The sequence below is a fragment of the Tyto alba genome, unplaced genomic scaffold (assembly GCF_018691265.1).
Source record: "Tyto alba isolate M040663 unplaced genomic scaffold, T.alba_DEE_v4.0 Super-Scaffold_42, whole genome shotgun sequence".
NCBI classification, from domain to species: Eukaryota; Metazoa; Chordata; class Aves; order Strigiformes; family Tytonidae; genus Tyto; species Tyto alba.
The window spans coordinates 35,581,732-35,601,679 of NW_024881318.1; the positions used below are offsets into that span (position 1 = coordinate 35,581,732).

A 19,948-nucleotide genomic window follows, 5' to 3' on the forward strand; every position below is an offset into this window, starting at 1 on the left:
GCTTTTATTTAGGTTTTATTGTTTACAAATCTAAAATAATCCTACTAGATAGTACTTACTGCAAATCACTATATTTTTTTTATATTTCATTTATTTGCATGACATCTATTTAAAGTCACTAGACCTCATGATATTCAAAATAAAATGAAATTTTTAGTTAATAAAACAGGATTGTATGTCATAACTATTATCTTCAGATACACAATATCTAGTCCATTGTCTGTTCACGATTCTGTCTCTTACTTTCTTTCAGAAGAGAGATTCAAGTAATCAGGAAGATTAGGTAACTACAATAAGGCTAGAAAATGTTTTGGACTGGTCAGCTATGTACTGGAGTCAACACTTGAGAGTAGTGTATTCAGCAAATACTTTTCTTCTGACAATCTAAGCCAAGTATTTGGAATACTTATTTGGAAAATCTAATGCCTGACCCTTTCTGATAATAGCCAGATATCTGAGATTGTACTAAAAAAAGATATGCACAAGTATCTTCACTTGACCATCAGGAACTATTTGCTGAGTAGTGTGGTTAGTTTTTATAGTTTTTTTCCCAAATTTATTTATTCTGACACTGTTTCACATGTTTGTCAGGAATAGTGCAACTAATAACAATATGCATATGTTTTTTTAAAGCTGCAAGTAAAACAGTCTTTTAAGTAATAGAAACTGGATGAGCTAGAATGAAATACAGTTGCTGCCTGTTTTTGATTTTTTCCCTGCAATACTTACTATATGTATGGTAGCAATTGTAAAAAGATATATCAAGCGTTTTAGTTCTTTATCAGAAATAATTTTCATTTTCCAGTCAATGCATATCTTATTTCTTCCACCATTAATTTTGCAATGTGGTCTCAATTATATCAGTAGAAGGGGGAAACAACCCATCCTGACCCAAATATTTCTGAATTAATAAATGCTCTTTATCAATCTGTTACACAGATTAATGCACCACAACTTGCAAGATGATTAAAATGACCCTTTGTTACAGGAATCAGCAGGACCATAGAATTTAATTGCCAAAAAGTTCAATGTCATCTGGCACCTATCCTTTAATCTTTTACTGCTGCTGAATGCAACTACAGACTTTCGATGTTAAAAGTAGGTGGTAATGTTAAATCAGTTTTCCGTTACTGTATGGATCTTGCTGTCAGAGTTTTACTGTTTTATGTTTCATTGATGTCACCTAGGACTACAATCATGAGTTGATGGCATTTACAATCCAAGTTCTTTTAAAGGAAAGAAGTTAACAGATCAAAGCAAGTCATCGCTGCAATTGAATCAAATGAGATGATCACATAAATGAAACTGATGAAGAGGAAACCCAGCCTTCAATCAATCAGTCAGTCAGCAGTAACAAAAAACATGCCTTCCTTTGAACAGTTGTTTTTAATCTTCTGATTAAGGATTCTCATTGCTGTACATATTCTTTGCCTTTTCTGATCAGAAAACAAACTAAAGACTGAAAGACCCTGTTAATATTTTGAAAGCTTTCTATGGCAGTGTTAGTTTGGTGAAGATCTTAATTTTCCTCACATTTTGGTGCAAACATTGAAATTGATATCCATTTTGTTAATGGAAGGAGGGAAAAAAAGCCTTGTGATTTCTTGCAGATGATTATTACTTCTCAGTGATTGTATTACGGGTAAGCATATGGTGAATCATCTCTGTAATGTAAAACTCTTGAATTCACCAAAAGTGGAAAAATAGATAGGATCTAGTCAAAAGATCACTGAAGTAAGGAGTAAAGAAACTGACTTTGATCTTCTGGTACTGCATTTGTAGAGACATTACATGTGCAAATTACCACAGCATCTGAATGAGATCTAAAAACATAGATACAACAATAACAATAATAAACCCACCACCTGTCTTTTGTACAGGGCTTTAATATTGGGCTCTCAAAAGAGCTTTACAATGATGAATATTAGTGTTATTCCAAATTTACAAACTGAAAGAAGAAAGACAAATTTGCATGAGCTATATTGTTCTTCAGTAAAATAGAAGACAGGACAGAATGCTGACACTGTATTTCCTGGAATTATTATTATATCAATAACTTAATTAATTGATTTCTAGAATTATTAGGCTTATTTCTAACACTTCCACCCTTTGGTTTAATGTCATTTATGACACAGTGTTGCTCTTTCCTACTTCATTCATTTATTTCTGAGCATAAACTGTCAGTAGAATGGAGACTACTGTGCAAGTTTCTAACCTGAGGCATCACAGTATGTGAGAATCAGGTAAAAACACCACAAGAGGGTCAAGTGTTAAACTACAGTGCAAATTGCAATTTAGCATTTGTTACAGGCTTTGTAAACACCCCACTAATGAACCAGACCTTTATGAGAGTTCATATCATTGGTGATTAAGCTTTTGGTGACAACTCATTTCACCTCCTGCACTTTTGCATTATGCTTTACAGTAGGAAAATAATAAAATATTAATGCCAACAAAGATCACACACTTTGTGTGCTTGATTGCAACTTAATGTCTTTACTGTTTTCTAATTTAAGTAATTTGAACTTTCGCTTCAGTCCCCACAAGCTAATTCAAGTATAAATATAAATATTAATTATCCTGACAACCACAACTTCTAAAACTGGTGAGTTAATCACATGCCACTAATAAGATTGTTTCTTTAATAAAGGAGAAGATGACATCAAAAACATACTGTACCTCATCTAGTTCCATTTCATCTGGACTCTCCCATGGTTTGATAAACTTTCCACGAGACCTCTTCAAAGGCACAATAACTATGTAATAACCTCTGTAAAGTAAACAGTTGGACAAAGTGAAGTTGAAGGAGAAGGAATAGATAAATTGATGGAGTAGGTGTCTGTTCAGAGGAACCTGAGAGAACAGTAATACGTTGACATCAAACCTTTGCACATTTTTATGCCACTGCAGCCTTCCAAACATAGTTGTAAAGATTCACACTCTTGAAACAACATTCAGTGTAAAACATTTGACAAACAAATGGCACTAATTACCTGCGTTTTCATGTAAACATATAAATATGTATAAGAAACTTTAATTACAGTGTTCCAAAGTGCCTACATGTTTGACTGCAGATTATTATTTCACTTGAAATATAAGAGACGTGATATTTGTGCCCCACCAACATCACACTGGGAAAAAAACCCCAACCCCCTAAATTGAAACATCTTATCGCATATTTAAATCTCAATTATTACCCCATCTTCCCTCATTTTCATGTATAATCAGAATAGGAGGTTATCACAGTGTGTTTGTTGATGACAATACTATTATAAACAGAAAATAAAGAAGAGATAGGATACACTCCACCCACACACTCTTTACTTTTGAGTATCAACCACTATCAGATTTATCTTTTTAAGTATTCTGTTCACAGTCATAGACAAGAGAGCTTGATGTATGCTCTCTTTACAGCTAGGATTTGCAAATTACATGTATCAGTTTTCCTCAGAAATATTTTCCTGAAAATATCTTCCTCCTCCCCCCCATGGAGACTAGTAAATTATACTTTCTAGTGTAATAGAGATATGGCACTTGTTTCCTGCACAAAGACTGGATACATGTCAGGCAGATCCATAATTTCACATTAGTGTGAGGAAAGAAACAGTAGAATCACAACAGCAGGACATCCAGGATGGTATAATATACATCTTGTTGATAAACACACTTGTCAAAGTCAAGCACTCTCCATTTCAGAGGAGCAGGAAAGAAGCTGCTCTCCTTTGTTTCTAGTAACAACAGAGCTTATTAAGAAGGTGTCTCTGGCTCTCCATTATGGAAGAAAATTTTAGTGTCTCATGGACCATCTTCTTTTCCAGTCTACCATTTTTTACAGCCTGTTCAACCACCTGCAGCATTGACTATTCATTTTCCTCGTGCAATGCAGCTGAAAAACCTGAAGTAATTAACAAGAGAGTCTACAGAAAATGACTTGTCTTACAACTGATCAAAAACTATCTGAGTCTAAACTGACTATAAACTATCTTTCTTCCATATTAGTGCATACCATTGGTCCATTTTAATGGTTTCTTCTTAATTAAAGCTCCTTCCAATAAAAGAAATGTAAAAAAACTTTGGATTTTTAACTACTGTAGTAAATGCACATATTTTTAAATTCTTGTGCTATAAAATTTGAGAAATTTCTCTGTGGAAATGCTGAGCTCCCACATGAGGTGCTGGAAACAAAAAGTGCTGGCCACAGGTTTTTAACTGCTGCTCAGTTGCTGTATTCCAGTATTTAAATAAAATCTGCATCATATGTTCTTATAGTAACAATATGATAAATCATCTTTTAGACTGATGTTCTTATTCAAAACTAGTAAAGCTGGTTGAATCCAGATTTTAAACCTGAGTATGTATTTTAAAAATTCTTTGATTACATGACTAACAAATCCTAGTGAATGCTGATTTATCCATGTATACAATAACTACAACCTACATAGCTTTTCTTATAACAGATGACTAAGAATCGGGACAAAAAATATTGAGGATTGGCACCTGTATGTCTTTCAGATGTCAAAGATACATCTGCTGGATGAACTGCATAGCAGTCTCTTACTTACACTTTTTTTTCTTCTTCTTTTCTTTTGTAAGCCAACAGTGTTCATACTTTTTTTTTAATCAAAGAACATCCAGCATGTAAATGTTACTTTCACACTCTTTCACACTTTCTTCATGCATGCCTCCCACTCATAACTTTGATCATCCACTAAGACTTTCAGCACATAGAGAGTATTTTAAAGCTGAAAGCACATCAATGGCAAGAAGAAAATGAAACTGTTCACATAAATATACAGTCCTGCAAATTATAAAGGGCAACAAAGTTGTTACTTCTAGCTAACGCCATAAAATGCAACATCTCTTGAAAAATATGTTTTATTATTTGCTTTATTATTTGTTTGTTTTGATTTTTTTTCAGGGGGAATTGTTATGGTTTTAATCCTGCTGGCAGCCAAACACCACACAGCTGCTCACTCACCCTCCCCTGCCCAGGGATGAGGGAGAGAATTGGAAGGGTAAAAGTAAAGAAACTCGTAGGTTGAGATTAAGCCAGCTTAATAATTGAAATAAAATAAAACATTAATGAAAATAATAGTGGAAAATACAAACTGGTAATGCACAATGTGATTGCTCACCACCCACTGACTGATGCCCAACCTGTCCCTAGCTAGTGATCCTGGAGAAGACAAGATCTCAAAACCTCAATCCCTGAAGTGAGAGAGCCTCTCTCTTTTCAGTCAATAATCCTCAATATACTGGGCATGACATTACATGATATAGGAAGTTCCATTGGCCAATTTAGATCCACTGCTCTGGCCATGCCCCCTCCAATCTTGTAACACCTGCACATGGGCAGGACATGGGGAGTTGGAAAGTCCTTGATTTCTTATCAACAGCTGAAAACATCAGTGTATTATCAACATTCTTCGCATTCCAAAGCCCATACTCAATCCAAAGCACAGCACTATTCTAGCTATTAAGAAGAAAAGCAAACTCTATACCAGCCAAAACCAGATCAGGGGGGAGTGTGAGAAAAGGAGGGCTTACTTGGATGTTGCTTCAACTCCTGAGTATTATAGAGGCCAAAGTCTTCCATAAAACCCTGGTTTTATCTAAGACTTTGCAAAGATGGAAGAGATTCAGAGAAATATAAACTGTCTTTTACACATAAAAATTGCTTTGAATTAGCCCAAAACACTACAGTTAAATTAAGAAATTCCTCACTTTAGATGACGCCAGAAAAAGAGATTTATTTTAGCTAATATCAGGTGAGCTCTGCTCCAATTTCTATCTTGTACCAAAATCAAACATTGAAATAATGAAAATTACTTCTACCATTTTTAATAAATTGCAAAGACTCCTATAACATTACCCTCAATCCCATTAGTATTTACCTATAATTCATTAGAATAAACCATTAACTGTTTCACCTTCTGTGTAATTAGTATTACTGAAATACTCTCAGTGTATAGTACTTCAGAGTGAGACAATCATGAGCATATAATGCACCCACAGAGGAACAGCAACTGTAAAAATGTCAACATAACTATTACACAAAATTGTTCTTTCCCTACAAAGACTATAGCTGCAATAATTGTACTTATTCTAGCAAGCATCAGGCAAGCATTTTCTGTTCAGAACGTAGTTGTTTTGTATGCCTGCTTCCAAGGGTCATCAATCTTTTTTTGTTGTTTTGTTTTTCTATCTCAATCTCAGTCACGTCTTCTTAGGAAATAGATATAAGAGGAGGAGATACATTATTTGCAGTATTAGCAGTTGGACCCCCTAGGTTTAATGTACCTTTCATGATGTCACTTAGCCTCTAATTTTTTTCCATTATGTAAAAGGAAGGGCATCGACTCTTTTTCCACTGCTATCTTCTGCTATCGTTTGACCAGTTACCCTGCACTTTTTCCTCTGTGTGAGTGCTCTGCCTCATAAATCTTTTTTGACTCATTCCATCTTCAGCCTTCCTTAGCTACATTGTTACTGACCGCATCTTACTCAATCTAATGATAATGACTACATTTTTCAGTTTTTCATCCTTTTAATATCTCAAAGTCATTTCTTTCTTGACCTCACCTGCCTCAAATCCTCAGTCAGTAATGAAAAAGGGGAGCAGCTTTCTACAAAGCCGTCAGTAAAAATCCATCAGGGAGAGGATAAGTTGAATCCCCAACAATATTTAATGACTTGCTCATTTTCCCCCCCATTTCCTTTACATTACACATGGGAACTTTATAGCCCAACAAGAATCACTATAAGCAGAGCAATAACACTTATTGATTGTACCATGCTTCATGTTTTCTTGGCAAATTTTTATTGTCTAACCTTTCTAATCCCTGCTGACCGTGTGCTGTCAGCTCTTTAGTCCTGTTTCTGCTGTTTAAATCTCCACAGCACCTTTTCCCCCCAAATCTAAGTAACCTCTAGTAAACTCCCTGCCAAATTTTTCAGTAAAATCTCCTGTTTTCTTTCTGGAACCAGTGGAAAGGACCTGAGAATTTTTTTTAATAAAAAACTTCAGAATTAATTAATCTGAATTAATGAAAGTGCTATAAGAATTCTGCAAAAAAAAACAATACTCCACATAATTCTGAAATGACTGAGTCTGAGTACTTCAAGGTGCTGCAGCAGGGTAGCTTCCCATTGATAGGTTATCCTTTCTTCTTGAGATGGCACATTGTTCAAAACACAACTGGCTTCCTTAATCCCTCTGCTATTTGAAATTAGTGATGAAACACAAAGGTACTCTCAGAAACAACTAAAAACCGAAGGAAAATCCTTCTCCATTATTTCCACCTAGATTTTCTTCAGTGTTATATACTTGGCTACGGGACAAACTTATAGAATAGTTCCAGTTGGAAGGGACCTACAACAATCAGCTAGTCCAACTATCTGGCCACTTCAGGGCTGACTGAAAGTTAAAGGATGCTATTAAGGGCATTGTCCAAAAGCCTCTTACACACTGACAGGCTTGAGGCATTGACCATCTCTCCAGGAGTCTTTTTTCCAGTGTTTGACCACCCTCTCTGTAAAGAAATACCTCCTAATGTCCAGTCTGAGCCTCCCCTGGTACAGCTTTCAACCACTCCCACAAGTCATATCACAGGATACCAGGGAGAAGAGACCAGCACCTCCCTCTCCCCATCCCCTCCTCAGGAAGCTGCAGACATCAGTGAGGCCACCCATCAGCCTCCTTTTCTACAAACTAGACATTCCCAAAGTTCTTAACCTCTCCTCATCGTGCATGCCTTCCAGCCCTTTCAGCAGCTTTGTTGCTCTTTTCGGGACACATTCAAGTACCTTAACAACAGAATCTGGCATTTGTTCTTGTTAAATTTCATGCCATTAATCATTACCCAATGCTCCAATCTATCTAGACCCCTCTGCAAGGCCTCTTGTCCCTTAAGAGAGTCAACAGCACCTCCCAGTTTAGTGCTGTCAAATATTAGTCCAATATTGGTCCAAATCCTGCTGCAGAATGCTGTACTCTCTATACCTCTATGAAGAACAAAGCTCTGGTCCACCACTACAGCTCTAGATTTTATTAACAGTAAGAATAATCACCATTCTGGAGTTAAAAGCAATGGCATGTAATTCATTCACTCACTTTATATTCTCATTTGAAGGTACTTCTGGCAGTTCCACAGTTATCATGCCGTCTAAGTTGGTCTTTCCAATGAAGACTGGCTTGGTGCGAAGCACGTCAGGTGCAGTCTTTGCTGTCACTCTGTGCTGAAGACCCCCAGCACTATTCCCTCTGTTCGTCAGCACAAATGAATATGATGTCTCTGGCTTCAAGTTAGTGATCAGCTTTTGAGTAGCACGTCCATCAACCTCTACCACCATTTTACCATCATCATAAAGGATCTAAGTTAATATATAAATTGAAGGTGTTTTTCGTTACTAAGAGAAGACAACTGATAATGTCACACTGAATTCAGGAATGAACCTAGCCATAAATTTAAAATGAAAGTTACTGCGCATTTTAGGATTTAAGATAGTAATGAATTCACTACTGTAATTAAACTTCTTGCTTTTAGGGGAAGAAAAGAAGTACATTAATGTAAAGCAGTGTAAGCACTCCCAAAATCCAATTTCATGTATTCAAATTCAGCAGTTTTGCTTGAACTCAGCATTTATATCATGGGATATGTGCTGTTAAAGTTACCTTAACTTTTTCATTCACAGTCCTTATTCAGAAAGGGTTTTGCAACGTTTAGTTCATAAAATACGCTCTTCAGTTGCCACTGCCTGAGACGACACAAGTGATGAAGAATGATGCAGAAGAAATGCCAGCCAGGCTGCAGGTTACATTGAGTCTCTTTATATGGCTAATGCTATAGTTAGTGGGGCAAGAGTTATAATGCAAAAATGTGTTGTTTTAAACATGAGGAGACAAAACCAAAATGGTACTCAGTTACAGTCACTTCAGAATGACTAAAAAAAGAAAATTATTCTCTTCTTTCGCTGTTTTCTCTGAAGTACAGTAGCAATGAACTACATATTAGCAAGGTGTTCATACCATGCATAATAACTAGTATAAGCTTGATTTGGAACTACATCTAAAACAGTGGAAAGTTCATACTGCCAAACGACTGAATTTAGCAGCTTGGGTAAATGTTGCTAATTAGTTTGCATTCTTAAATACAGTAACACCAAAAAAATCCACGTTTAGTAAGCTACTAAATCAAGTGAATGACATCCTCTAGTTTCTGTATTTTCTCTCATAAAAATGGAAAGCAACTTACTTTGAAAGGCAAGGCTGAATTGTAATTTTCTGGAATTTCCCACGACAGCAAAACAGAAGTCTTCATTACTGCTTTAACATGAAAATTTTTTGCAAACACTGCTGGAAAAAAAGAAACAATGTCTATAAACAACATCTTGGAGCTTAAGTCTTGTCATATTTCCACTGCTACTTAGGAGTATTAGCTTTCCATTTAGGTCAAAAAACAAGGACTCAATTCTCCTACCTGTTTCCTCATATTTATCACGTTTTAACTCATTGTTACTCTTATCTAGTGACAACCCAACACATACATTTTCCTTACCTGAAAAAATTGTGAAGATGTTAGCCAGAACTTGCTTGGCAAGGGACAACTGAATTCTAAGGCATCCAAAACATATTAAGATTTACATACTTTACCTTTTGTGTTTGATGAACCTATTTTTTTGAATTGGCTGGTCAGTTTTATTTACAGCTTCAAAAACACTGATATCCAAAGACCGATACTCCTTTAAAGGTCAACGCCATAAGCAGACAAATCCTACCTTGATCCACAGGTAGTGTCCTGAACTGGACACTTGGACTATATGGACCAGGCCCTTTGCTTGTGTGGGCACGTACTTTTACATCATATGTGGTATCTGGTTTTAGGCCAGAAAGTGTCATAGTGGTATCAGCAGGAACAACAGGGAGTTCAACTGGCTGGTAAGCGACATTAATATCTCTGTACAAGATGGTATATTTGGTGATAATGCCATTTCTCTCTGCCAAGAGTGGCATCTGCCAAGTTAATTGAACTGATGTAGAAGTAGAGCTTTCTGAGTGGAGATTTTGGGGAAATCCACTGGGTACCTCTTCAGGAACAGAAATCTCTTTAACCATCTCCTCCCCAAAGCCCACTTTATTTCTAGCTGAGAGCCTGAAGATGTAAGAAGCTCCTTTGTGAATGTCTGTGGCCGTGAAGTGATCTTCCTTCTCTGAGAACTCCATGGTCGTAAATGTATCCACGTCTTTGCGACCAAACTTCAGGCGATAACCCTGCAGCGGGCCAAAAGTGTCCACAGGAGGGTGCCACTGAATTAGAGCCGTGTTCATCTGTGTGTGGCTAATCACAAGTCGAGGTTTGCCTGGAACTGTAGCACAATGTTATTTAAAGATGATAAATACAAACAGAATTGCATGTACAATTCTTGAAGATAGTTTTAGCAGCAGGGATAAATTTTCTCTTCCCTCACTCTTAGTTCCACAAATTACTCTCTTATGGAAGAAATAATATCTGCCTCCTGCACTATTGAGTCATACAGTATAACGAACTATGAGAGTGAAGCCATTTATTGTTTGTTGTCTTCTTCCCTTACCATTATTTATAAATACAGAGAACATTCATAGGCACAGGACTTAGGAACACAAGTCAAGAAATAAAACTTCCAACAGACATCTTATGAACGGTTCTGTCTCACTTACAAATCCTTGCTTGCAAAAAAAGAGTATTGTCATAAGTATTCATTAATTTAATCCAAGGCACATTTCTGACATTCCTGTAAATGGAAAAATAATTAATGATAATAATAGGAGTAGGAATAATAATGGACAAATTACAACTTTCTAGATGTGTCTAGCATAACTTTTGCCATTGACAGTTAAAATGTGGTGGAAGATAGGTCAGACCAACCTTGTCATCAACAATCATTACTATGTATAATTCTATCATTCAACATTCCATACAGAAATCGCCTCCAGCTTGGGCCGTTTCAGCTTGGAGTGGTAGCACAGTTTGGAATTTCTTGATTGTCCTGGCTTATCACATATGATTTAGTTTGCAGCATGGGCTTGGTGGACACGAACTGGATTTCTTCTGAAGAAGACTAAATTGGAAGCTCTTAAACTGCACACCAGGTACACTCAAATCTTTAATTGAGATCTATTGGTCCAAACTGATGATTTGTCTTCCAGAGACAAATCAGTGATGATGTGGTGAGGGTTGTGAAGTTGTGGTAAAAGTGGTGAGGATATTCTGTCTACATGATCAAGTTAGCTCTAACCAAGGGGGAAATCTCATTATACTTATGGTGCATATTTTTGGAGTCTGATATTAATTGCTCTGATTTACTGTATCTAATTATATATTTATTTTAATTTATTTATTCATATTCATTTATATACATATATATTTCATTTACATTTTCATTAATATTTCTATTCCAAATAGTCTGTTTCGATTACAATGACTTATTTTATAATGAAGCATATCCATAACTACTTAGAAATTTGGTGTTCATTGCATACCAATGCCTGACAGGTCAAGAGACTAAAATAGTTTTGGAGGTAGTAGTGCTGTGATAACATAGTCTTCCACAAAGACTAATTTCCCACGTGAATGTAACTGCTGCACTGTGAGCTCTGGTTCCTGCATTTAAACACTTCAGTGGATTTTATTACTTGTCTTCAGTTCTCAGGCACCCAGCAAATCAGATTCTTATTGTCAGAAATTCTGACTACCGATCCATAATGAATAAAGAATAAGGAAGGAGGAATGGCATAGCTTGACAAAAATTCTGTATTTAATAAACTCATTATATCAGTTTTAAGCTGTGACATTGCTTCTAATTGCATAAGTATTATAGCTAGTTTTATATATATTTTCCAAATAACCTTCCTTTTAAATATCTAGTCCACCTGCAAGTAATATTCCCAGGAATTTTGCAAATTTTTTCCTACACTTTCTGCTGCATAAAAAATATCTCTCTGATGAGGTCTGACATTTCCTCATCGATTATTACAAGCCTGTATGGAACAAAGAAAAGGCTGTGAAGGTCTTTTGCAGGCCATATTTTTCTCTACATTATAACTATTACTGAAACCAATGGAGCGTATGAAAAAGAAGAGTCCATACAAATAGAATAATAACTCCTTCAGCTTTCTAGAGGAGAGACTGCTGGAAGGTGTCTCTAAATTGTTTTTGTGATAAATTGCTTTCTTTTCCTGTGGCAGACCTCACATTTAGAACTATTTTTTAACTTCTGTGGTAACTACAGAGAAAGAAAGAATTACTACTTGCTCTTGATCAGAACAGGGGAATTAATAAAGCTTACTTAACCAATAAAATATCCTGTGATTATAACGGTAAATAAGAATAGTCACTTTTTTTTTTTTTTTAAATATCTGATTTTGCAAGGTGTATTTGTTAGAACACAACTATTGATAGTAAACGAAAATGTTTTTCTCTCTCTCTTTTTATTTCCAGATAGATTTCAGTTAACATTTTCTTTTAGTATGATCACTTGTGAATATTACAGTCTTATGGGACAAACAGCAGGATTCTGTGCAGTCCTATATACAGTAGCATCACAGAATAGCTCTTATCTAGAAACTTCTTCTGGGAATAATACCTGAATTAGCCATGAGCCCAAATGAAGTGAAATTGCTCATAAAAAAATACATTCTCTGATATTCTCTGACAGTAAGATGTCTCTCACACACCATTTTGCAACAGTCATTACACCAAACAGTTGTAATGGCTTGACATTACTAGTAGAAGCTAAATCAATCTGCCTTTAGCAAATTATCCAAAGCAATTTGTTTTTGTTAGCTGATATATGGTACATCACTGTTTTAATGTAAATTTTCTCCTCTTAGCTGAAATCTGTATTTCAAGAGTCCTGTCCAGCACAGAGAGTAAATTCCAAATAATGGCCACACTGTTGTGCTGTGAGATTTTACAACTACTATGACCCAGAAATGAAAGGTCTGATTAAGTTCACCATAAAATTTGCATGATATTACTGACTAGTAAGTCTAATTTTTTATCGAAGTCTTCTTAATCACACATATTTTGTACCTTCTACCCCACGTAATTTAAAATTTTCAAATACTTTGACTTGGAAATGTTCAGTAACATTTTTTCTTCCATCTGATTTCAAAAACTAGGAAAGGAAACTGAATATAAGACAAATATATTTGTGGAGTAAAAATATTAACTGCATTCAGTGACTTCACTAATAACTGCAGCTACCATACTGCAGGCTCACTTACATTTGGTGATTCTTTTCCATTTAAAAATGTAAATGATGCTTTAATATCACTAACTGAACACAGCTGAATAGTTAACTTATAATATGAATAATTTATGAATAGTTAGCTTCTCTGGTAAATATTTAGACTGTTACTCTCCTTTCATATCTCTTATGGATATAATCTCACTCATTCTAATACAGCTGCACCTGAGTTAAACCTTTAAAAACTAGACTAGAAAGTCAGACTCTTCATTTACTTTATTGTAGTACCTGAATAGCAGCTTTTTAGGAAAAAAAGAAGTAAGATGGAAACTGAGAATAGAAGACTGTATTTCAGACCTATAAGCCCCTGGTTATTAATGCACCATTCTTTCACCTGCTTGATGTATTCTCATAGAAAGACAGTGAGCTGGAAACTCATGGTACTGACTATATTTATTGTCTCCTTTTTCAAAAATCTACATATGAATTTTCCTGAAAAAAAGAGCTTGACCACAGCAAGCTGTAACAGCAAGAGAAGAGGTGTTCATAAAACCTGGAATGTAGGAAGGAGCAAAATGGTAACTAGCTGTTATCCTAGAGACCAGGAACAAACATTACTTATTCACAGGGTGAAGCAAACAGCAAGAACAGTGTAATAGGTATTACATTTACAGGCATGACTCTGATTCTCAATTGCTCTTCAGTCAGTCTGGGTTTTTTGGGACATGGGATTTGTTTGACTTTCCAAAGTGGAAGAAGCATCAAAGATCTTGGAAGAGTGAAACATGAATAGTCAATAAGGACTAAATGCACATAAGTTTTAAGTTTTGCAAGCAGGTTTGCAAAGCCTATGTTTATGTCTAGAAACTAACCACACTGTAATCTACATAGCTGTGTCTATTTAAATTGGAAACTGAATTTTAAAAAGAATAATGGATCAAGTGTCTTTTTTCTTAAATCAACTTCGAATTTAAATGAGAAGTATGTATCACTTTTTGTCCCAGACTGTAAGAATTCAGGAAACATAAGAAGTGGGAGGGTAAGTTTTAGACACCAGTCAAGAGTAGTGACTAGAAGATACTCTAAAATCTAAAATGAAACTATATGATATATCTAGCCACCAAGACTGAGATTTTTCCAAGAAAGCTGATGAGACAAGGATATAGATATTTCTGATTTCGGTACAATATGTGCTTTACATTCAGTGTTTGTTTTAAAAATTAAGTCAATCAGTATTAAAAATACATGTCTTTTGGACTTTATATATTAGTATAAACAATTGTTATTAAGAGAGTTTGTAACAGTGCTACAAAGGTTTCCATGTGATTGTAATGGAATATCCTTAATGGCTGCACTACAAACCCCAGAAAATTAACACCTACAGGTTGTGAACTCCTGTGAACATGACACTAAGGCTGTGGTGGCATCATTTTGTTAAGCATAGTGAACCATTTACATTTAAAAAACCTTCTTCCTCATCTAAAAGCAATTCAGTTCATCCCATCAGCGTTAACTGAATCAGCTGAACTGGTCATGCAGCTACATACCCACCACCTGTGATCAAATGCAGACTGAACACAGTAGTATGGTGTATTTTGCCACTGTTGCTTCATATTGCCACTGAAGCAATATGGTTTTCAGGGTTTCACAGGCTGGACTTTCATTACATATTCTAATTCTCTGCTTTAACAATCACATTCTTCTGAGGTAAGTTGTGACTGTCATACAGAGAGGTTCTTTCAATGTTCTTACTGACAGGCAGCAGCACTGTTACTCTCACAAAGAGTAGGAAAGGCCTTCAAAAGTCTTTCAAATATCCCTCTGAGCTCTGAATTTCTATTTTTTCCTCTCTAAGAAGACACCAATCAGAACTGAAGAGCTACTATAAAGAATAAGGTTAAGTATTACATTTTGGCTACTTCTTGACCTTAGAAAGGGACGAAGGGGGATACTGGTTCTGGTTTTATCTAAATAAATGAAGGGCCAAGTACTGAAACAGAAAACCCTAGACCCTATAAGCACTTTTTGCACAACAGGGGACTTAGAAATAGCAGGAGCAGAACACTAGCAGATAAAGTCAAAGGATTTATTCAGAGATTAACGGGTACATGAGTATTACCTGCACCAGTAGTAGATACGAGTTTGGGCTTGCTGCGTGCTCCATCACCTTTTGTTGTATAGGCTGTCACGGTGAAGGAGTATGTAGTTTCAGGCTGAAGCCCAGAAATTATCATTTCCTAAGATGAAATAAAACAAAAACAATTTATTAAAAATAGATTGTTTTCCAGGAAAACATGGAATCCTTTAGAAGACCCCTGTATATTACATATAGTGTGCACACTTTTGTGCTACTGGCAGTGATAGCAAGCATTTGCAAGAACCAGTAGATTGTTCTGTGTGAAATACTTCATAATGCAAGATGTTTCACTCACTCAAGCAATAAAAGACAGCACACTTCTATATAGCATGCCTCAGGTAGTTTAAGGCACAAGGGCAAAGGCTTATTGGTGTGAACAGTGAATAAAGCCTTCTGAAATACCTTGCCTGAGGAATACCACTGATATAGTGAAATGCATGCATATGTAGATATGAGAAACTTGGTTTAACTTATTCATTTACAGGACATCACTAATATGGTTATAAAATGCCTAGTAAGAATAGTGCTGCATTTGTATCCATACTTTGTAGGTAATGATGGTTTAGCTGAACAAGAAAGCCTTGTTACTTCCATAACACTTTCATTGCAACCTGTGTTGCTCGTTGGATTGTGCATCTAAGTATCTTGAATGATTTCATAAACAAAACATTCTTCAGGTTTAAGGGAACTATCAAAAACACTATTAAAAATCTGGTCAGAGAATAAATCTGAGATCCCTCAAACAAATGACAGCAGCTACAAAACAAGTATCTCTTCCTCTAGTACAAGCGGATGGGAGTAAGATCAATCTGTAAGTGTCAAAGCAAGGGGAATCTTTGTACACGTGTGCATGCACACACATGTATATACACACAGAAGATGGTAATGAGCCAGCCACCTGAAATGAACGAAACTTATGTCATGCTATAGGGGCAGCCAGTGAAATTTAAGCCTTGTCACTCATGATATAAATAAATTTTATATGCAAATATAAAAGGACAGTATTTGGAGGTAACTGACTGGTCCAATGTTCCTGACTCATCAGCTTCCAGTCTGTAACCACTGGACTACTCCTCTGCATTTTCACATGCCTGAATGGATTTATACTACATTTTATTGCTGCCAGAGAGATAGTATAGTTATGCATCTAGAATAAATAGCAAATGTACAATCACACACCCCTCAGATGCAACAACCATAAAAGTTAACGTAAAAATTATGGGTTAGACTATCCACAGTAAAAGGATTTTTCAAGATAGTGAGTGTAAACTTAGTACAGATGTACTTAGAATTTGGTGCTATATTTACAGTCAGTTATTAGCAATACAGAAATAACAAGCTAATAATCAGAACGAGTAGGCAAAATTGCTCAAATAAAATCAAAACACATTAAAAAATAAACCTATAAAAAAATTCCTCCTGACACTCTTGTCTCAGAATTTAATTGACCCTAAAGGCCAAAATCAGTGGGAGAGACTTCTCATCTTTCATAAGGAAACTGCACCTGATATTAACAGGGTAAAATTGTAAAAGGGGAAAAATTTGCCATTCTTTTAAACAGTGATGAAGATATTCGCCTCATCTGAAACAAACAGTACTTCTTGGTGTAAAAGATTCGACTGCATTTAATGTTGTCGTTTAAATGTATGATTTGGATACAGCAAACACTATTGCTTAGGCATAAACACAGCAGGGTATTTGGCTTTCCTGATAGCATACAAAATGTATTTATCAAAGTACCAAAAAGAAAGCACAAATGACTTCAACTTCCAGCTACACAAAAAAATATTAAACTTAAAATGAATACAAAAAAATCTGACTACTGCTATGCAACTCTGAACTACTTCTGTTTTATTTTTTTAACACCTTCTTGTAAAGAGGAAATTCTGAGGCAAAGTCAGTGACAGCCATGAAAAAAAAAAAAAAAAAAAAGAAAACATGAAACAGTTCTGTACATTTTGGCATCATGCTAAACCCCAGAACAAGCAAGACACAGTAACCCCCATTCTCTCTGGAAAAAAAAAAAAAAAAAAAAGAAAAAGAAAAAATAACATAAGGGAAAAACCTTTGATGCTAGGAGCATGCATTTGTGCAAATGACAAAAATAAAAAACAAAACAAAACAAAACAGAAAACAGAAGAAAAATCACAAAAATCAAAGAAGGCTACAAGGAAACAAGCAAAAAGAAAAAGAAATCTCAAACCCAACACAAACTGTTTTTCTGGCCAATCAAAAACTACTCACATGTTCAGTAGTATCATCATATTCCCACTGATTGAGAGTAAAGAATGTTGGAAGGAAAAAAAAAAAGGAATTAAGAGATTTGGAGCCTGGTTGAGGTAATGTTTTCTTAACAGTAAAATAAATATGAAAGATGTCTGGAAAAATAATGTAAAATTTGAATTAATCATGTAGAATCACACTGAATTTGGTTAATGAAATCAGGCCAGTCATTTTTAATCTCACTTCTTCTCTCCCTAAAAAAAACTACTTCTGCTTCTTTGAATGATGAAAGAAATAGTGAATCTCTTTGCACCATTTAGTAATATTTTATAATGGATTGTATTAGTAAAAGCTACCTAGGCAGAATTACAGGCTACCTGGTTTATTTAGTGATGTTACTAGGCTATATGCTTGAGTTTCCTAAATGAATCAATGCCTTCTTCAAATTAATTAAATAAATTTTTTAGTCTCGAAAGCTAATCACACTGATAGTTTACCATCAAGGTTTTCATACCTGCACAAGCTTTGATCACATGTATCATCAAAGTATAATAGGCAGGAAGGAGTGGTGGGAGGAGAAAGGTGACTATCTCAAGTGAAACAATGGCAAACAGGTAGATCAAAGCCAAATATCGCAAAAAAAAGAAATATGACTTTTGCTTTTATATTTGGGCTCCAATATCTCATTTAGTCTCCCATTTTTGACCTTCTAGTGTTTAAAATTATTTTAATCTACTACTACATAGAGGTTGAAAGTGAAAATCTGTGCAAGGAAGGGGAGAACCAAAGTACAGCAGCATCTCCTTTTCTATTTATCTTCCTTTCCCTTCCCACCTCCCCATCTGTTTCCCTCCACTGAATTTAAGCTTGTAAGGATACCAAGTTTTGCAAAACAGGTAAAAACATATAGATAGGTAGGCAGACTAGCAGGTAAAACTGCAGCAAAGACGTCCAGGAACAGAGATAATACTTTGAGAATAAGGTCATCAGCAAAATGCAGGTGTAGGAGACTTGTTCTCAAGAAATATATCTGGAGACCTGAAATTTAGAACTAAGACTGGAAGAAGAAATGAAAGACAGCAAAACCCATTTATCTATTCACATAAAATGCTTAAGAGGCAAATTTAACTCTTTACTTTATGCTAGGTTGGTAATTTCTTACTGTTTCCAGTCACATTCCAGTCATAAATGGAGAGCTAGCAAAATGAGAAGTATTTACTTGAAAGTTTCAGTGTAGGGTGATTACTCCAGTATCAGGAATCCAGTATCAGGAACTTCTTTAGTTTTAAAAAGGACTAGTGTATCCCAATCATTAAAATCTTATTTTCAGAAGCTTTTTAAACTTGATGTGATCAGTCTTTTGTATTCATCATGTCTCATAATTTATAAAACAGACAGGAAAATTTGCAGTATAAGTAACCCTATACCTATTTAAACTAAGCTGCTCATTCTATTGCATGGTTAATGATATGAATAATGACAAGTATAAATACTTCGGTGATTTCTATAGTTGCACTAATAAATTCATTCCCTGTGAAACACGTGGTGAGATGGATACATGCTATGATAGAAACACTGTAATAATAGGCTAACACAGGCTCCTAAGGATTCTAGTTTCTCCACCGAAATATCACATGGGTGGATCAGAGAGTGCACAATTTGCTGCACTGACTGTGACCTGGCTCAGATCTCCCTGATGCTTTAAACCTTCAGAGCATAGGTATAGGCTGAAGTCTCCAGGTTTAAGGGAGCCAGCAGAATGACACGGTTTATCGTTTAGTTGCACACCTATAGAGAAAAGGGTGCCTAGGTTTGGCCCAAGAACATTTAAATATAAGTATTCTGAAAAGAAGTTGTTAAAATATAGATAAAAAATGTTAGCCGGTAGGCTGAAATATAGAAAAACAGGCAGGTCTGGATAGATCTCTGGCACACAAAATGTTTTCACTGTGACCTAGAAAAGAATATAAAATGCCCTAATTACCTGTGCATCGGCCAGCATGATGTCCTTCAGCATGGGCTGACCCTTTGGCTCTCCATTTTCCATCCTCACATAGTGGACCTGATATCCTCGGATCTGACCATGCTGTTTATTAGGTACAGGTGAGCGCCATGATACTTTAACAGCAGTAGAGTTGACAGCCTCTACCTCGACTTTGCGAGGAGGACCACTAGGAACTGGAACAACATCATTGGACAGAAGAGAATTACAGCCACATGTTCCACCCATGTCTTTTTTTTTTTTTTTTTTTTTAAAGAGCAGACTCACTATGTTTTCTTTGAAGAATACAAATTGTTTGACAAATGAAAATGCTCAACCAATATGCTCTACCTTTCAGTGAAAAGATCAAAAAACATGAC

At 35.7% G+C, this 19,948-nt stretch overlaps 1 protein-coding gene across 50 annotated transcripts in view; it reads right to left on the bottom strand.

The window, feature by feature from the left end:
* Window positions 1-19,948, bottom strand: part of PTPRD (protein tyrosine phosphatase receptor type D) — a 1,276,575-nt gene that overhangs the window by 100,858 nt on the left and 1,155,769 nt on the right. For 22 of the 50 annotated variants that reach the window (XM_042804932.1, XM_042804933.1, XM_042804934.1 and 19 more), the window contains 7 exons: window positions 19,572-19,765; window positions 17,609-17,635; window positions 15,347-15,464; window positions 9,778-10,365; window positions 9,255-9,355; window positions 8,114-8,373; window positions 2,680-2,770 (listed from right to left, as the gene is read on the bottom strand). In XM_042804932.1, the coding sequence (XP_042660866.1) occupies window positions 2,680-2,770; window positions 8,114-8,373; window positions 9,255-9,355; window positions 9,778-10,365; window positions 15,347-15,464; window positions 17,609-17,635; window positions 19,572-19,765 (1,379 nt within the window). The remainder of the gene's footprint in view (window positions 1-2,679; window positions 2,771-8,113; window positions 8,374-9,254; window positions 9,356-9,777; window positions 10,366-15,346; window positions 15,465-17,608; window positions 17,636-19,571; window positions 19,766-19,948) is intronic. The other 28 variants (XM_042804962.1, XM_042804951.1, XM_042804946.1 and 25 more) reach the window with 5 other exon arrangements.